This window comes from Mustela putorius, unplaced genomic scaffold (genome assembly GCF_011764305.1).
Source record: "Mustela putorius furo isolate JIRA1106 unplaced genomic scaffold, ASM1176430v1.1 tig00003974_pilon_pilon_pilon, whole genome shotgun sequence".
NCBI lineage: Eukaryota > Metazoa > Chordata > Mammalia > Carnivora > Mustelidae > Mustela > Mustela putorius.
This window is the reverse complement of record NW_025422117.1, coordinates 15,904,858-15,922,072: the sequence shown is the minus strand read 5'-3', so window position 1 is coordinate 15,922,072 and position 17,215 is coordinate 15,904,858. Positions and strand designations below refer to the sequence as shown.

Here is a 17,215-nt window from a genome sequence, read left to right as displayed (position 1 = left end):
CATGTTTTAATTAATAGCATTCATTAAAACTCATTTCTTTATTCAAAGGAAACAAGACCTTGATGGATTTATTAAAGTGAATCCTGAAGCAAATAAAAATATCAAGAGGTAAGACATTTAAAGCTTTCTCCCTTCCCTTTGGCATTCATAAGCACATTGGAACCCTGAGTGTTTGTATTCAGGAGAGTAAATTGAAATTCAAACCAAGTTCTCTTTCCCCCAAAACATATCATATTAAGCAGCTTTATACAAATGATGCTTAGAAGTGATCTTTTGCATTTTTATTTTTTGAGTGACGTTTACTATCAGGTAGACTTTGAGAAATTAAATGGGAATTTCAGTTTCTCTACTGAGTTAAATGATTTCTTGTGTGTGTGTGTGTGTGTGTGTAAGTAGTGTGTGTTTTTACAAATGTATTTCTGTATATATAAATAGTGTGTATGTATAAGGGTTTGGGTATAAGAGTATATACATGTTCTGATCAGGGTTTTCCAGAGAAACTGAAACAATAGGATATGTATATACATAGGGAGAAAAAGAGATCTATTCTAAGGAATTGGCTCATATTCTTATAGAAACTGAGAAGTCCCAAGATTTGTAGTTGGCAAGCTGGACATCTAGGAGAGCCAGTAATAAAGTTTCTATTCAAATCCAAATGCCTAAGGATTGGGAGATGTAGTTTAAGATGGAGATGTCTTAAATCAAGCAGTCAGTCAGGCAAACTCCCTTCTGACTTAGTCTTTTTGCTCTATCCCATCCTCAACTGATTGGTTGTGGCCCACTATGTTCGGGAGGACCATCTGCTTTACTCTATACATTTAAATGTTAATCTCACCCCAAACACCCTCCCAGACATACCCAGAATAATGTTTGACCAAATGTAGACACTCCGTAGCCCAGTCAAGTTAACATATGAAATTACCATCAAAATGTATATATATGTGTGTATATATATACCGTGGATATGGATGTATAACAGTATAAATATATATGTGTATGTATGTGGATGTGTAAGTAGTGTGTGTGGGTATATGTGGATGTGTTCCTGTGTGAATGGTGTGTGCATGTCTAGTATATTTGTGTGTAGCATATGTATGCCTACATGGTGTATATTTAAAGATGAAGAACTTAACAGAGTGTACTTCATTAAAAGAGTTCCGCTACCCATGAACTGTCAAGTAAATCTGGAAAGCTTATGTCCTCCTGCTTTTTATTTTTTAAAAAGCAGATGGAATATATTTAAAACTGAGCTTGTTGGTACGTTGCTGAAAACAGTACACCAAATAATTCCATGTGGTTTCCTTTGAACTTCTTTCCATTCAGTTAACTCCATACATGATATTATTAGTTGATTCTAAAATGTGTCGCTTGTGCCTGCAGGCCCAGTCAGGAGAGCAGGGGCCCAGCTAGCTGACAAGCTGGCGTACACACTGCCAGGCTGTCCTGTTCTAGCAGCATGACATGGTCGAAGGCCCAGCAATCCAGCAAGTTAGACACTCTTATATGCCCCCATAGACTGAGAAGAAAGCATTGATTTCCTTGGCTACTTAGGTGGTCTGGGATGGTAACTGGAGCAGAGAGTCTAAATTCTGGGTTCACATTTTGGCTTGGTCACTTGCTAGCTGTGTCCTCATGCTTCAGTTGACTCATCCACAAAATAGAGATCATCACACTGTCATGCCTAGCACAGAATAACTATAAGTAATTGTTAGCAACAATGAAGATTTAGATGAATTATGTTCTGTTAATGATTTAGATACTGTTCAAATATTTAAATTACTTTGATTCTCCAAGAAAAATCCTTGTATTCTTCATTTTTATTTATGAGTAGTTTAAATCATCTCATTGTTTTTCATACATTGGGGTCTATGTGTGCCCCTGTGTATACATGAAAATAAATGTTTTGCGTGTGTGTACTTGTGTTTGCGTGAGTGTGTGTATATGTATAGGCGTGCCTTTGTGTGTGTCAGTGCACATTCATATGGGCGTGTGCATGTCTTCTCAAATGTCCTGTATGTGGTTGCATGAAAGTGCTCACATGCTTGCATGTACATGGATACACATATATCTCTATGCTTTTGTGTGTATATGAGTTTATATGTACGTGGGTGTCTATGTGCTTTATGTGTGTGCATCCATGTCCATGTGTTTCAGAGTATGCAGTGTGCGTGTGTGTGTGTGTGTGTGTGTGTGTGTGCATGCACCTTGTGAGAACTTTCAGGGACACTGCTTGTCTTTTTCTTTCACTACAGGTAATTAAGTCCTGTCGATCTTTTAAAACAAAACTAAATCACGCTCCCTCTCTTATTAAAAAATTACAGGGCTTTTCCATTTCAGGTAGAATACAATTCTAACCCTCAGTAATGGTTGCGTACTTGTTCCATACAGTATGGCCAAATTAATCTTTTTTTCTATTCCTGATTTCATTCCTGCTTTATGAGTTCTTTATATGCTTTTTGCACTTTGGGACTACTTTACGCCCAACTTGTCATTTCTGACCATTGACTATAATTGTCACCACCCCTTCCTCCAATCCCAGCACCACAGGCACCAGACACTCTTTCTTTTCTTCAGAGTATATATTGTTATCTGGAATTGTGACATTTGTTTGTATCTTTGATTGTATGCTTCCTGCCTCTAACCAAGTTAGAATCGAAGCCTCATGAAGGCTAAGCCTAAGTTCATATTATTCATAGGTTTCCATAACTATTTGTGGTTTGAAAGAATGATCGAATATAAAGATATATGCATTATGAGGCATTGATTCACAGTTTAGCTCAAAATATTATTTTAAATGACTACATTAATCAGCACACTCTGCTTTATTGATTTTATTTACTTTGAGATTTAAATAATCTTCCACTTATATGTGCTTTATTTAATATGTGTAAAGAGATCAGTTCTTGACAATATAATCAAAGCAAACGCCAGAATCAACACAAACATTACAAGGGAGGGGTTACAATGCTTATTGTGTGTTATTACTTTTTCTTAAGTATTCAAATCTGGAAATAGAATTCTGGGAATTTTTTTTCTCAGACTCTGGCATTCAAATCTCATGTACTTCATGTAGGCAAAAATTAACAAGAGGTAAAAAACATCAACAAGGGGTAGTCTGGGACAGAATAGTTGCTTCTGTTGGATTAATTGTTTCATTTTGCATAGAAAATGTCTGCATTTTTTTCTCTTGCTGCTTTTAGCCTGGGTATATACAGTCTTGGATATCTGAATACAAGTCAAAACTTGGGTCAACATCTGATTGCATTCAAATATCCCTATCTTTAATGTTGTATAGATGCAACCTCAGAGACTTTGTGATACAATCTTAGCAGGACCATAGGGCATGGAAAAACAGGGATTACCTTCTGTGGAAGTTCTTTACCCATGTGGCATCCTCTGTAGATCGGAGGGGCATTTGCTTGTGCTATGTATAAGGAAAACACATAGAAACAATAAGAAAAGTAAACTTCTATTAAGATCATAAACAGAAATATTAAAAGATAACAACAAAATACTGACTACATGGAGTTTTTATTATAGTAAACATAGCTTATATTTCAGAGCTCTATAGATTTTAATCTTCCTACTATTTGTTGCCAACAGAACCAGTCAAAATTTGTAGTTTGCACACATAGTTGTAAGCACCACATGCAGATACCAGGTTGAATAACATGGACCTCAACAAATTGGTATATTACTCTTAATCCAGTGTTATGAACAGAAAACCTGATAATGAATGTCAATTTTACAAAATATAGATTCTCCAAAGTTGATTTTAAATTACCACAGCATGTTGGAGGTTGATAGTAAGAGGGTGTACTTTCTGGAATGTTCCATGAGATGCATATATAGACTATTACAAAATGTTCAGTGCACCTAGCGAAGGTTAAGAGCATAGCATTAAATGAATCATATTCGAGACAGAGTCCAAGTACAGTGTTTGTGACTGGCCTAAAGCCTCTAAGATTAAAATATTGTCTCATTGAGTCTTAGAGATGTACAAATCCCTACGTTCTTCTACATAGTTACTTTTAACAATTTTCCATTCTTTGGCATGATCTCAGTGTTTATCCTGTTTCTGAGTTTTAATAAATGGCTTTATTCATTTGGTGTTAATCTCTCATTAACCTCATCATTTTCCTTCAATGTTTTAAAGGGGCCAGAGCCTTGACAATCTCATCAAAGTGACTCCTGAAGTAAACAGCAGTAACACAGGGTGAAGATTACATACTATCTTTCTTCCATCCCCGCCTGCATCAATTTGTGCCGCTCATCAGAGAAGCTGTGTGGAAAAAAATCTTTGGGTTGGAATCAAAAAGTCTGAAATCCATTACTTCCCAGTGGGATGCCTTTGAGCAAGTCCCTTGAACACCCTGAGCTGAGGCTTCTTCATTTATAAAATGAGGATCATTTATAACTATCTGGTCTACCTCTATCACTTGGTTGTTGTAAGGATCAAGCAAAATGATGGATATAAAATCCCTTTAAAGCAAGAAAGCACTGTAAATGGAAATGATTAACAAAATCTAGTATAGTAACAGCTACAGTGTTAGATGGAATACTTGTGGGGGGCAGGTGAAAGTTTTTGGCAAATCAATACATAGTTGCTGATTGATTTTTTAAAAACTCAATACTGCCTGAATGTTATGGTTTCATTTTGAGGGTAAATAGGAATTGAGCCATATATTGATGATTTGTGTGGACATCAAAATTTGTATCTTTCAAATTAAGAACAAAGACTGGTATTGATTTTTCTCAAAACCTAATAGTAAAATTAATCTTGAGCACATATATCTTCTAAATAAATACTTAACTGATTTAGTTCCATTTTTACTTACCGTTTTTGCTTTTTGTTTTTAAGTTCCAAAAATCTTGATAACCCCATCAAGGTGGTTCCAAGAACAGGAAAAAGTATGCAAGGGTAAGATTTAATATGCCTCTGATTTTTTTGTTTCACTCATATTAATGCTTAAAAACATAACTATATTAATGATTGTAGCAGACTGACACTGAACTCAATTAATAGTTCAAGAAAAGTCATGCTGACCTTCATGACATCATATCTGAAATTTTGGCCAACTAATTCTTAATAAAATGGAGACAGTCTTTGATTACTTAGATGAACAGTTGATTTCTAAGAATGGACAAGACACTTGTGTTCTTTGATTTGTTTATTCTTCTTACACAGAGGCTGGCACAGAAGTGGGATGGGAGATGGTAGACCATAGCTGTGGGTCTAGGTCTTGGCTCTGCCCCCACTAACTGTGCAAAATGAGACTGGCCACTTCCCTTGTTTCAGTTTCCTTGTCCTCACAGTAAGGAAACTGGACCAGGTGCTGTGTAGTCACTTCAATGCTAACACAATTACTCAGTGCCAGTACGATGAGTGGTATCATGGACAGAGCCAAGCGCTCTTGAGTTAGATTACTTTGTTTTCACTTAATCTTCTGTGTCTCAGTTTTTCCCTTTGAGAAAATAGGGTCATAATACTTCCTATATTGAATGATTGATGTGATATCTTGTTTATTACAACCTCCCAAAATACCCTAAATGCAAAATATGATTTGGAAAACAAAAAGCTTAAGAGCAATTTAAATTTGAGGTTGTCTTGAAAGAAACAAGAATAAATGTGAGGATTCACTTATATATATATCATATAAATCACTTGACCACTGCCTGGCACATCATGAATTTTCTAAAGCCATTGGTTATTGTTTATTATTTCTATGCAGCAGTAATTAGGTCCAAATATATATATATATATATATATATATATATATATATATATTCATAGCACTGGAAATCTCCAATCCTTTGAGATGATCTCTGTATTCATAACTATTATATAACAAAATATTTTTATAACAAAAAATGTTTCTTGGTTTTAATATTTGCAACCACATGATGGAAATCGACCACTGACCTAATCATTTCTTCCACATTTTAAAGGGGCCAAAGTCTTGACAGCCTTATCAGAGTGTCTCCTAAAACAAACAGAATTAACCAAAGGTGAGGTTCATGGAATTCCTCTATTTTTTTTTCTATTTAACCTTAAAAAAATGTGACTTGAAGAGATTATGCTCAGTGAAATAAGTCAAGCAGAGAGAGTCAATTATCATATGGTTTCACTTATTTGTGGAGCATACCAATAGCTTGGAGGACAAGGGGAGTTAGAGAGGAGAAGGGAGTTGGGGGAAATTGGAAGGGGAGGTGAACCATGAGAGACTATGGACTCTGAAAAACAGTCTGAGGGGTTTGAAGTGGCAGGGGGGTGGGAGGTTGGGTTACCAGGTGGTGGGTATAATAGAGGGCATGGATTGCATGGAGCACTGGGTGTGGTGAAAAAATAATGAATACTGCTATGCTGAAAATAAATAAATTAATTTAAAAAAATGTAATTTACTGTTCTACCATTGAGGCAACCAGTGATGGGACCCAGAATCAACAGCTTTGTGTCATAAACCTAGTGTTCATGTCCTTGCTCAGGCCTCCCAGACTGTGGGCTTCAATGGAGGATAAAGAATTTCTTAAAATATCTCTTATCAGTATGGGTTTGTGTTCCATGCTTGGGATTTCAACATCATTCTATTTCAGCATAATAGTTCAACATAATAATTTACATGAAAGGATATGTGCATGATAAAATTGCTTACAAGTTAATTCTAAAGATTCCTTAAGTGATACAAACCTTTCTGGCCTTTTTACTCTTCAGGATGTATGACATAGTGTCCAATAATAATGCATATCCAATTAGGCAACTTGTTTAGGTCTTTGGGGTTAGCGTTGGTATGAAAGCCTATTGTGATAATAGGAAAGTCTCTTTAAAGGTATGATTGCCTGTTTGGGTGCTTAGAATAAAAGTAATTTATGTAATCCAAAAGTCTTCTTGTTCTGATTTAGCCTTGCATGAAGTGCAATTCTGAAGTGATTTAATTATTATCCTAGAGTAGCCTCAGTGTTACACATTCGCATCATATATATTACCTGCACACTTCGGAATTGGGAAATAACTATTTTTTAGAAGTCCCAAGTTTTGTTGTTTTGTTTGCTCGTTTTTGATTTTTTTTAAAAATATTTTATTTATTTATTTGACAGAGAGATCACAAGTAGACAGAGAGGCAGGCGGGGGCAGCAGGAGCCCGATATGGGGCTCGATCCCAGAACACTGAGATCATGACCTGAGCTGAAGGCAGAGGCTTAACCCACTGAGCCACCCAGGCACCCCTGTTTTTGTTATTTTTTAGAGAGGGAAGCAAGGAGTACATGTAAATGATAAACAATTTTGTATTTTTCTCTTGTTCGTTACAACCTCCCAAAATATCCTAAATGCAAAATATGATATGGAAAATAAGAAGCTTAAGAGCAATTTAAATTTGGGGTTGTCTTGAAAGAAACAAGAATAAAACTAAATTAAATTTTCATATATACATAATGGTATAAGATATGAATTCATAGCCACCCGCTTTTACGTAGGGCTAAAGGGAATTCAAGTAATGAAGAAGGTGTGTTTTTTTTTTTTTTTTAAGATTTTGTTTATTTATTTGTCAGAGAGAGAGATTGAGCACAAGCAGGGGGAGCGGCAGGCAGTGGGAGAAGCAGACTCCCCACTTAGCAAGGAGCCCAATGCAGGATTCAATGCCAGGACTGTGGGATCAAGATCTAAGCCGAAGGCAGACGCTTAACCAACTGAGCCACCGAGACACCCCTGATGAAGTTTTAAGTTAGCAATAATTTCTCTTAATGTAATATTAAAGTTGAAAAGAATGTATAGATAATTATTGATTTTGAATTATTTTACCAGCTGTTACAACTTGGCATCATTTTTTTAGGATCCAAACATGTTGCCTCAGCAAACACAAGGTAGATATATCAAGATTATTGAAGACTCCTGAGCAAGTCTCCAATTTCTGCCAAAAAAATAAGATCAATCATTTGGCTAAGGGCATTCTGAAAGGGGACATGAAAAAAATAAGAACAGATTGATTTGTTGATGTGTAGTGATACTGGATGGACTCTTCTTTTTTCATTGTTTCAATTTATTTCATTACAATATTAAAGTGAATGCTCTATAATCCCTACTTAAGAAGTCCACTTTGACACAATCATAGCATTACCGTAAATTTATAGTTAGTAAATCATTCATTCATAAAACTAGATAAACCAAAGAATATTGACTTTCTCTTCTCCACAAACCCAAGGATTAGTTTTTAAATGACTCAAGAAAATTGGTGACATAGCATTCTTATATTTGACCATGATATTTTCGCATGACATTGACTGTAGTTCTGTCTTCTTGAGGAGGTAAAACTCGTTGTATCTGGGGTCAAAGGTCAATAAAGCATGCCAGAGTAACTCCAAGGTACCTCTCTCAGGATTACTATGATGACGGTGCAAAACATGGTGCAGATATAAGGAATTACTGTGAGCATAGAGGGAACATGATAGTGGAAAGGAGTGTGAGGGTTGGGGTCAAGTTGCTATGTTTCCAAACCTGGTTCATTATCTCTTACTTCTTCCTACTTGCCCCCAAAGAGCCTTAAATTCCATGAAGCTCAATTTCTTATTTGTAAGGGGAGGATGGTGATATCTACCTCAGTAGGTTTTTTGAGGATTTTTAAAATCTTCGTAAAGTAGAAACTTGGCAAGCATTACTTTTTATCTAGGATCCCATTGTATAATCCACATGTATCAAAAGAAAAAATGTCAGTCATAAAATTTGCAGATTTTTAGCTGAATTTGAACTTTTATTTTGTTTTAGCAGGAAAGAAGGTCTTGATGAACTTATCAATGTAAGCCCCAAAGCTGTCAAAAACATGGCTGGGTAAGAGAAAGATGTTATTTGTTTGTTTGTTTTGACTTTTTTTTCCTCTTTAAGTACAGTAAGAATGTAAGTGGCTTATAGTTATTCTGTGCACAAACTGCATATAGGTCTTAAAAAGCCATCACAGTTTTTATATGTTCCTGGAAATAAATATCTATTTGTTACTAGCAAGAAAGAGCGATAGCTGGAGAAAATAATGTGGTAGTGACTTCCCTTCTTTGTCTCTGGAACTGATGAAAATATATTAATAATAGTTTGTGTTTATAAAGACCTAGAACATTTTATGAGATTCATCATCAGCAATACCATGCACTTCATTTTTAGGGAGTGTTCTCTGGTAGTCAGCAGAAATTTTATGAGCCGTATTGTTCCTTAGATCATTTGATGCTTCCAGCCAAGTTATGGGCCTAAATTTGTTATTTCTTTAGGTGGTGTCTATAAGATGATAAACTCATGTTTTCTCTGGGTACATGAGGATTTTTAATACAGTTTCACACTAAAGGAGTATATAGATAATATACACATTATATAAGATTATATATTATATATGTCATATATAATATATATACATATATACACATGTCACTTAAGAATGTTCTCATGATTTCCCTTATTGAGTTTAGCTGGTACATATAAAATTGCAAAATTTTAGAGACGAAGAAAGGAAGCTGAGAGAACTCCCAGCCCTGTTAGTTTGAATAGTTTTGAAAACTGCTGTTCCAGTCAAATTGATTCCATTTCCAGAAGAGGAAGCAGACTCACGAAGGCTAAGTGATCTGACCAGGATCACAGAGAAAACTGGTGGAAGACTGGTAGTAGTTCTGTGATATGCTAGGCAGAGAATAATTACTGAGCACCTACTGGGTTTGAAGCTTACAACTAGGTATCATTAGTTGCACATTAGGTATAATTGTAGGCCATGGACGCCAAAAAGAGAATTCAGTAGACATATTCAATCTTATTAACAGCAGGCAATTATCAAAAATTAAAGCTAATTATGTACTGGGGGCACAGAGATGTTACTCCAAGAGAATAATAGGTTGTCAATTTAATATATTACATTTTGGAACACTCATATTCTGCTTGCTGAATATAGAATGCATTGTCAGGACATTGCATTTAAAAAAAGGTGACATTAACTAGCTAGTATAGTAAACATGACAGGCAGTCAGCTTCATATTCATAGATTCCTAGGAGTAGATGTTAGGGATGGGTGGATTCTTACAAATGGTCTGATCTCCTTATTTTAACAGATGAGAATAGTGAGGCCAGGAACAAAAATCTCATAGTCTCCTATGAGTTCTTCTCACTCCCAGACCAACTCCTGGTCTCGAAATCACAGACACAAACTTTGATCTTAAAATAAATCAAAGTTAATTAAGAACCTATGGAAATAGAGACTTATAAAGCTAGGATTGTTGCTCTTGCCATGGGATAGCCCAGAGATGTCCTTTACTTCTCTTCAGAGTCTCTTGAAATACGGCTTCATACATGACAATGGCACAAATGTGCAAATGCCTGCAAACTTTACAACTCTTCAACTACGTGGAGGTAATAATGGCTAAATATTTGGATATATCTCTTTACTACATCCTTGAAGCAAAACAAATGAAAGCAGTCACTTGAGTAGGAAGAACGTTACATTTCCTGGATAAACTTTAGATATAAGATTCCTTTGTATGCAGGGATCCAGGGCCTTAAAAAAAAATAAGGTCTATACATTTGTTATTTTTAGTTCATTGAGATAAACCACATGATGCTATCAATCAAGGCAATTCAGAACTGACACCAAGATCTTTATTTTGTTAAAAACGCCGTGCTGTCTTTTTAGAAGTAGTGATGAAACATAGCATCTATTTCTATATTTTCTAAGCTAGGATTTCTCAAACTATAGGTCAAAACCCATTAAAGCGTCTTGCAATTAATATAGTAAGTGGCAATCAGCTTTTTTTCAGTTAAATTAATTAAATAGAGGGGAGAATATGAGTGTTCCTATGTAGTAAAGGTGTTATTTAATGAAATTCGTGTTTGCTTCTGTATGTCTGTCTGTCTGAAAAGAGAGTATTGGGCTGTGATGCAAAATGTATTTCTTAATGGGCTTTATGAAACAGTAATTTGAATATCACTGTCCAGGCTGTTAGATAAATCAGATTTTCTGTGCTCATCAGAACAGTGAAAATGGAAGTTCTCATGGTTGTGTGTGCAGCTTATTCTAATTTTGCTGGTACATGAATATTACATGCAGTTATACTAAGAGATATTGTGATTAATTTATATGTTAAAAGACTGTGACCTTTGAATACTTCTTCTTCTAATATATGAAATTAACCTCACTTTATTTTATTTTAATTCCAGTGTAGTTAACATACAATGTTACTTTAGTTAGAGGTATACAATAACCTCCCTTCAGAGGTTATTGTCTTTTAGGCACAGTTGAGCTTTATAAGATTCGCAGTCAGCTCATGCAAGGAAACTGTATTTTGGATAGCTGTCATATGTTATCATTCCTTTAATAGTATTTGTAGACACCAACTGATTATCTTTAATTGCAAATACTATTATTGGAGATAATTCAAAATAGTAAATATTCAATTAGCAGCTTTCTGTCTACCATGAAAATCTGAAAAGAAACTGAGTGAAGCCAGGAGCTGGGAAGCACATTCTATGGAAACGTTAGGGTTGAGGGAGGGAAATGCAGAACTTTCCTTAGAATTTTTTGGTGATGAAGCTCTAAATGCCTTCCCGTCAGTTCTTAACTTTGTTTCAATCTTTTTGATGGGTAAAATGTCTCTTATTTTTCTATAAGGAAAAAGGGCTGCTGAGGGGGTGGGAAACAGGCAGTTTGTTGTCCAAGAGGGTACGGAAAAGCCAGTGTTCTCAGTCCTGCAATTTCTTGCCAAAACAGGCTATCTTATTTCCCGGAATAAATATTAAAAAGGGGTTTAAGAGAACACTTTGAAAAATCATCACTTAAAACAAGGTATTATACTGAGGCAGTGAATGGCAGCAAACTTTGTAGGAAGAAATAGTGTTCATGACTGAGAAAAGGAACTGGTGGGGCTTACAGTAGGAAGTGGACAGTCTTCAGAGTCTGTAAGTCATTTGACCATGAGCAGCTGCATTTAATTCAGTTTTTTAGTTACTGTAAAGGAAAAAAAGTCACCAATTTAATGGATTGCTGGGATTCTCCATGCCAAGCCTTAGGCTAAGTATAATCCCAATTTTAGAATTTATTAAAAAAATATCTTTAGTTGGTGAATAGGATCTTAAAAATAACAAAGAAAAGGACATGAAAATCAGCATGTATCTTCATAATGCTAAAACACTGCAGAGTGCTAAGTTGTTAATCAGCAGATGTTTGCTGTGAATGCCTGCCAACGTGCCCCTGTGGATGTGCTCTGGCTATGAAGTATGTAAATTCAGAGCAGCTTCTCTTCTAATCCAGCATAATTTGTCCCCCTAGATTAGCTAGAAAACTTATTTCAAGGCTGTTCTATGCCAAACCAGTATGTATCATACTACACGATAAGATAGCTAATCTTTTCTTCTAATTCCAGCCAACTTGAACATGCATTTTCTCTAACACAAACTTCTTTAAATTTTTTTCTACTTAAAGAAATCAAGATCTTGATAAGCTCATCAGAGTGAATCCTGAAATTCTCACCAACAACCGGAGGTAACGGATCTATATTCATTTTTGTGCTTTGGTCAGGAAGAATGTTTTGTTTTATTGTTATTTCAAGCAGATTTGTAACCTGACTGCTCCTGCCAAAAGAACTTTATCATTAACCTGCTCGCCTTTTATTTTTCTATTTAAAGAAACCAGGATCTGGATAACCTCATCAAAGTGAATCCTGCAGTGGCCAGAAGTCGTCAGAGGTAATCAGATAAAAGCAGTCATTTCATGTTTTCATCTGTCTGTTGCCCCTGGATGGAGTGGATTTATAATGTTGCTTTATTGATCTAGCCCAACCAAAAACCTATCCCTAATCTGAACTTTTTTTTTTTCTCTTTCAAACAGTGAAGGCTTGGACAATCTCATTAAAGTGAAATCTTCAGCTCTCAGAAACCCTGAGCGGTAAATGACTTTGCCTAAGTATCTTGATAGGTCTCAACATTCTGGTTAGGAATTTTGTTTCCTTCTCTCCCAAAAAAGAGAGTTTTTCTTTTCTCTTTCTTTAGTGTTCAAGTGAAGTCACAATTGTGACTCATGTTTCTCCTGTCAGCAAGGAAACATGTTGCATTCTTCTGGAATCAACAATCAAACCACTCTTGACTCAGTTTTAACTTTTTATTTGCAGTAAGACAACTTAGTGTTCCCTGTCTGTAGCAAATGGAGTGTTAAATCAGGAGAAAAAGTATTTTGAGGAATTGAACCAAACTGGTGGCTCATAAGGATGACTGTAGAGCATCAGAAAGGATATTTAGGGTCCTCAAAATCACAGGCTCAACAGTCTGTGTGGGCTCACAAAATATTACAGCAGATTTTGTCTGTGAACTTCCAGTTTGAGTTCTACAAATATCTTACAATTTACTATCTTTACGTGACATCTTTCACCTAAAGTCCTTTATTAATAAACAATAAGATAATATACGCTAATAAGATAATATTAGCTAATGCCCCAGAGTACATTATATTAGAAATTCAAATTCAAATTGTTCACAATGTTATCATGATAAACACAGAGCTGAGAACTATAGTCTCAATATTCTAGGCTCAGAAAGCAAGTTAATCTAGGGAAAAGTGCTGCAGACCACTGGGAGAAAGAAGACCTTTTAATACACACTCACTGGCTCAGATCTTCTATCTCCTAGTTTGTTGTCTACATTCATGCATGATTTTGCCATTTCTGTTTGTATGTTTTTATCTCTGTGCTGCTGGGGTCTTTGGAATAGGCGGGCATAAAGAGGTTTGCAGAGCCATCCCTATTGAGAGTAGCATTTATCGAGCACCTCCTGTGTGACTGGCAATTTCTATACATTTAATTCTTACAACTACCCAAGAGAAATTTATTCACAAACCCTGTTTTATAGAAGAGGAAACTGTAGCTCAAAGTCATTAAATGACCTTATTAAGAAAGAAAACACATCCCAGATCTAAACATCTATAAACTCACACCTTTCTGATGTCACTGTCTAGAAGAAGAACAAAAACTGTGGCCAAAACAGTTCAGACCCTCTTTTTCTGTCCACCCTTCATATTCCCCACAGTCTCTTCCCTTCTAAGTCCCCACCTCCCACTCTGCAGCCAAAGGGCTACAATTAGAAACATTTACTCTAGAAAGTTATCACAAAAGTGACAGGGAGGAGAGAAAGTAGTCTCATAGAGGTTTCCTGATAGCTGAAATGACAGCAGACTTCTGCTGACCCTGCTACTGAGAATTGTATGGGAATATCTTTGTTAAGTAAAACCATTTCTTCATAGTGGTTTTGGTGGGGACAGATTTTTCTTTTCATTAGTAACAGTATGAGGAGGTTCCCCACCATGTTGGAAGTGATTAGGTTTACTAACCACATGCAGAATCACTAACAGTGATTACTGTAGCCAACTCTTCCCTCAGATTCCACAAAATGTACAACTGTCTCTGACACACGCGTGCACGCACGCGCGCACACACACACACACACACACACTTTCCCCTTTATCTCACTTTCCCTTCCTTCTCTCCCTACGTCTGGCAAATGTGCTTGTGCTTTGTGGACAGACAATGGCAACTTTCTCGTGTTTCTTTGCCTATTGTTTCTTAGAAGACACTAATTTTATAAAAAGGTAGTTCGTATTTCAGCAACTTCTAGAACAATTTCTATAGAAAGAATTTTCCTTATATGGATGAGATTCCTAAGAAAAGGAAATTTTAAAATCTTGGCCATCATGTTGCATTCAGAAGGCAGCCATGAATCCATGAATGGAACCTAAGCAATGTCTCACTGTTCTTTAGGGGTGACACCAGATTTAATGATGACCAGCCAGGTTGTTCAAGAATTAGAGCAGAACAGACGAACAGGAAAGCTGCATATTTGAAAAGAGTGACTTCATTCAATTGGCACAGCCACCTGCAACTATAATGTATCTATCGTACCCACTTGATTTTAGCAGGGCTGGGGGAGGATGGGGTGGGAGGGGGGAGAGGGGCCTTTTAAAGGGTCTCCCAGAGGAATAACAGCCACAGGCACTTTTACATCCAATTCAATGTGACAGGAGCACCGATTATTTAATAGTAGAACAGCAGTGAATCAGAGGCCTTTTTATGTGATTTTGCTGACATTTCCAGCAGCTGTATATTTAATTCACAGTTAGAGGCAGAATAAACTTTGGTCATCGATCTGAATGTAAGTAGATATCCCTGAGCTCCTTCTAGGAACACAACAACTTGAACAAATGCAGATGTGCACAGAATTTTCATTTATTCAGGGAGAAACTACAAGGCTTTTAGCAGGGACAGTTTCACATTTTCGTGAACCAACATAAAAGGAAGACATTCAGTTATCTGTCGCCTATAAACTGCTGCTCCCAAATGAAGATTGAAAAGCAGCTAGTGCCATTTAGGCCTTTACAGTTAGAAAAGGCATCCTTCATCTGAAGTGAAAAAATATTCTGAAGTATTTGTATTTGTATTTGCACTTCCATATTTTAAGGGCTTCCTATTGACTAAAACATACACCTCCAAGTTTTAGTATTCCAACAAGAGAAGAGGTTCTTGCTATCTTCCTGATGCAGATTTCTCATATAGCTGCTCAAGAAAAAAAGCTGGGGGGGAGGGATAACCTCAACTCTTTCCAGTGCTTCATTCCCCACGTAATCAGTAGGCTATTTTGGATGCTTCTATCTCAGGGACTAAGACACTTGATCTTCCCTGATACTACCATAACCAGATTGCAAATCGGTCTCCTAACTGATCCCTCTGCTGTCAGTTTTGCCTCCTGATCTTCAATCCATTGGCAACAGTATAGAGTGACCTTCCTAAAACACACATCTGATCATGTCATTCTGATCAAATCCAGGGGCTTTCCATTACCATTGGACAATGACCATACTCTTTAACATGGTTTCCAGTCTACCTTATCCTGCCTCCACAGGTTTTCCCACGCTTACCTCCCATCATGCTCCCCCCACCAGCAAACCCCACCCATCCTTCATCTGTATTGCACTAACTTTTACTTATCCCTTAGGTCTCAAAATAGGTGTCTCTTATTTAGCTCTGGAAGGTCCCCTGGACCCACCACCTCTGCCTCAATTGCTTCTTCTAGAAATTCTCAAGCTCTCTGAACTTCCTGTCCCATGGCTTTTGTCTCATAGAGGGAATTATTATTTAATCACCTCCAAGAATTGGGTCTGTCTTACTCCCTTCTTTATTTGCAATGCAGAATATAATGCTTGCTCCCAATTAGATGCTTAACAAATACTTTGTGAATCAAAGGTCAAAATCTCAAACTAATAGAGGACCTTTGATCATCCAGCTACTAAAGCTTATTGCTTTCCAGGTCTACCATTCTGAGTCCCCCAGAAGTGAAATCAGATTGAAGGAATCTGATATCTTGTGATTGGTCTGCTTGCTTAAGCCAAAGACTAACTCTTGCTCATGGCATAATCTCAATCAACCATGGTGAATTAGAGTCACTAAAATTCTTGGTTACATCTTATATTTAAAATACCTATGTTGTCCAATTTCTCTATGGACATGTTAATTTCTTAAATATAAAATATTAAAGCCTCTCTCATTGAAAAGAACTATATATACATTGAGCCCATTTTGCTGTGTCAACAGAACCGAAGAGTTATACCAGTAATTTCACTGTATTCTATACTCCTTTCAGAGAGCCAAATATTCCCTTTGAACTAAAGCTTAATGCCTAAGATTTAGTTCTTGGCACAAAAGAACTGCCATAGTAAATTTTTTATATGGAGGCTCTTAATTTTGCAAATATGTTTGGTACTCTACAAAAGCAATTTAAGTAAGCTGTAGAGAGAGAAACATATTGCAGCTTTTAATAAATACCTCCCACACCCTCATGAGAGAGGAAGAGCAGTGGTGAGTGAGCTGTTAACTTTCTCTCAGGCAGAGCTTATCTCAGGAGAAGTTGTGTAATACCAGACATAGTAATACCTATTTTTTTCTTAATCTGATCTGTAAGGGACGTGTCACTGTCCTTAATGAGACAGTGGAAAACATATTACGATAGCAAGGATAAATGGCTTATATTCAAAAGTTGTGCTGTGACACTACATAACAGAGGACTCATTCCCCCTCCCCCAAATTTTCAAATCTACATTAAAAAAATATTTTTCGTTGCAAAAATTAAAATTTCTTTTTAGCATTTCTCATTGTATCCACAGAGAACTTTCCTTGGAGCTAATTCCAACTGCTCATAAATGTACACAGGTCTTCCTTCCAC

General features: G+C 36.4%; 1 protein-coding gene across 10 annotated transcripts in view; it reads left to right on the top strand.

The window, feature by feature from the left end:
• The window catches only part of SCEL (sciellin), a 323,748-nt gene that overhangs the window by 286,189 nt on the left and 20,344 nt on the right, over nucleotides 1-17,215 (top strand). For 9 of the 10 annotated variants that reach the window (XM_045070864.1, XM_045070868.1, XM_045070869.1 and 6 more), the window contains 8 exons: nucleotides 49-108; nucleotides 4,157-4,216; nucleotides 4,862-4,921; nucleotides 5,950-6,009; nucleotides 8,759-8,821; nucleotides 12,438-12,497; nucleotides 12,641-12,700; nucleotides 12,843-12,899. In XM_045070864.1, the coding sequence (XP_044926799.1) occupies nucleotides 49-108; nucleotides 4,157-4,216; nucleotides 4,862-4,921; nucleotides 5,950-6,009; nucleotides 8,759-8,821; nucleotides 12,438-12,497; nucleotides 12,641-12,700; nucleotides 12,843-12,899 (480 nt within the window). The remainder of the gene's footprint in view (nucleotides 1-48; nucleotides 109-4,156; nucleotides 4,217-4,861; nucleotides 4,922-5,949; nucleotides 6,010-8,758; nucleotides 8,822-12,437; nucleotides 12,498-12,640; nucleotides 12,701-12,842; nucleotides 12,900-17,215) is intronic. The other variant, XM_045070866.1, reaches the window with a different exon arrangement.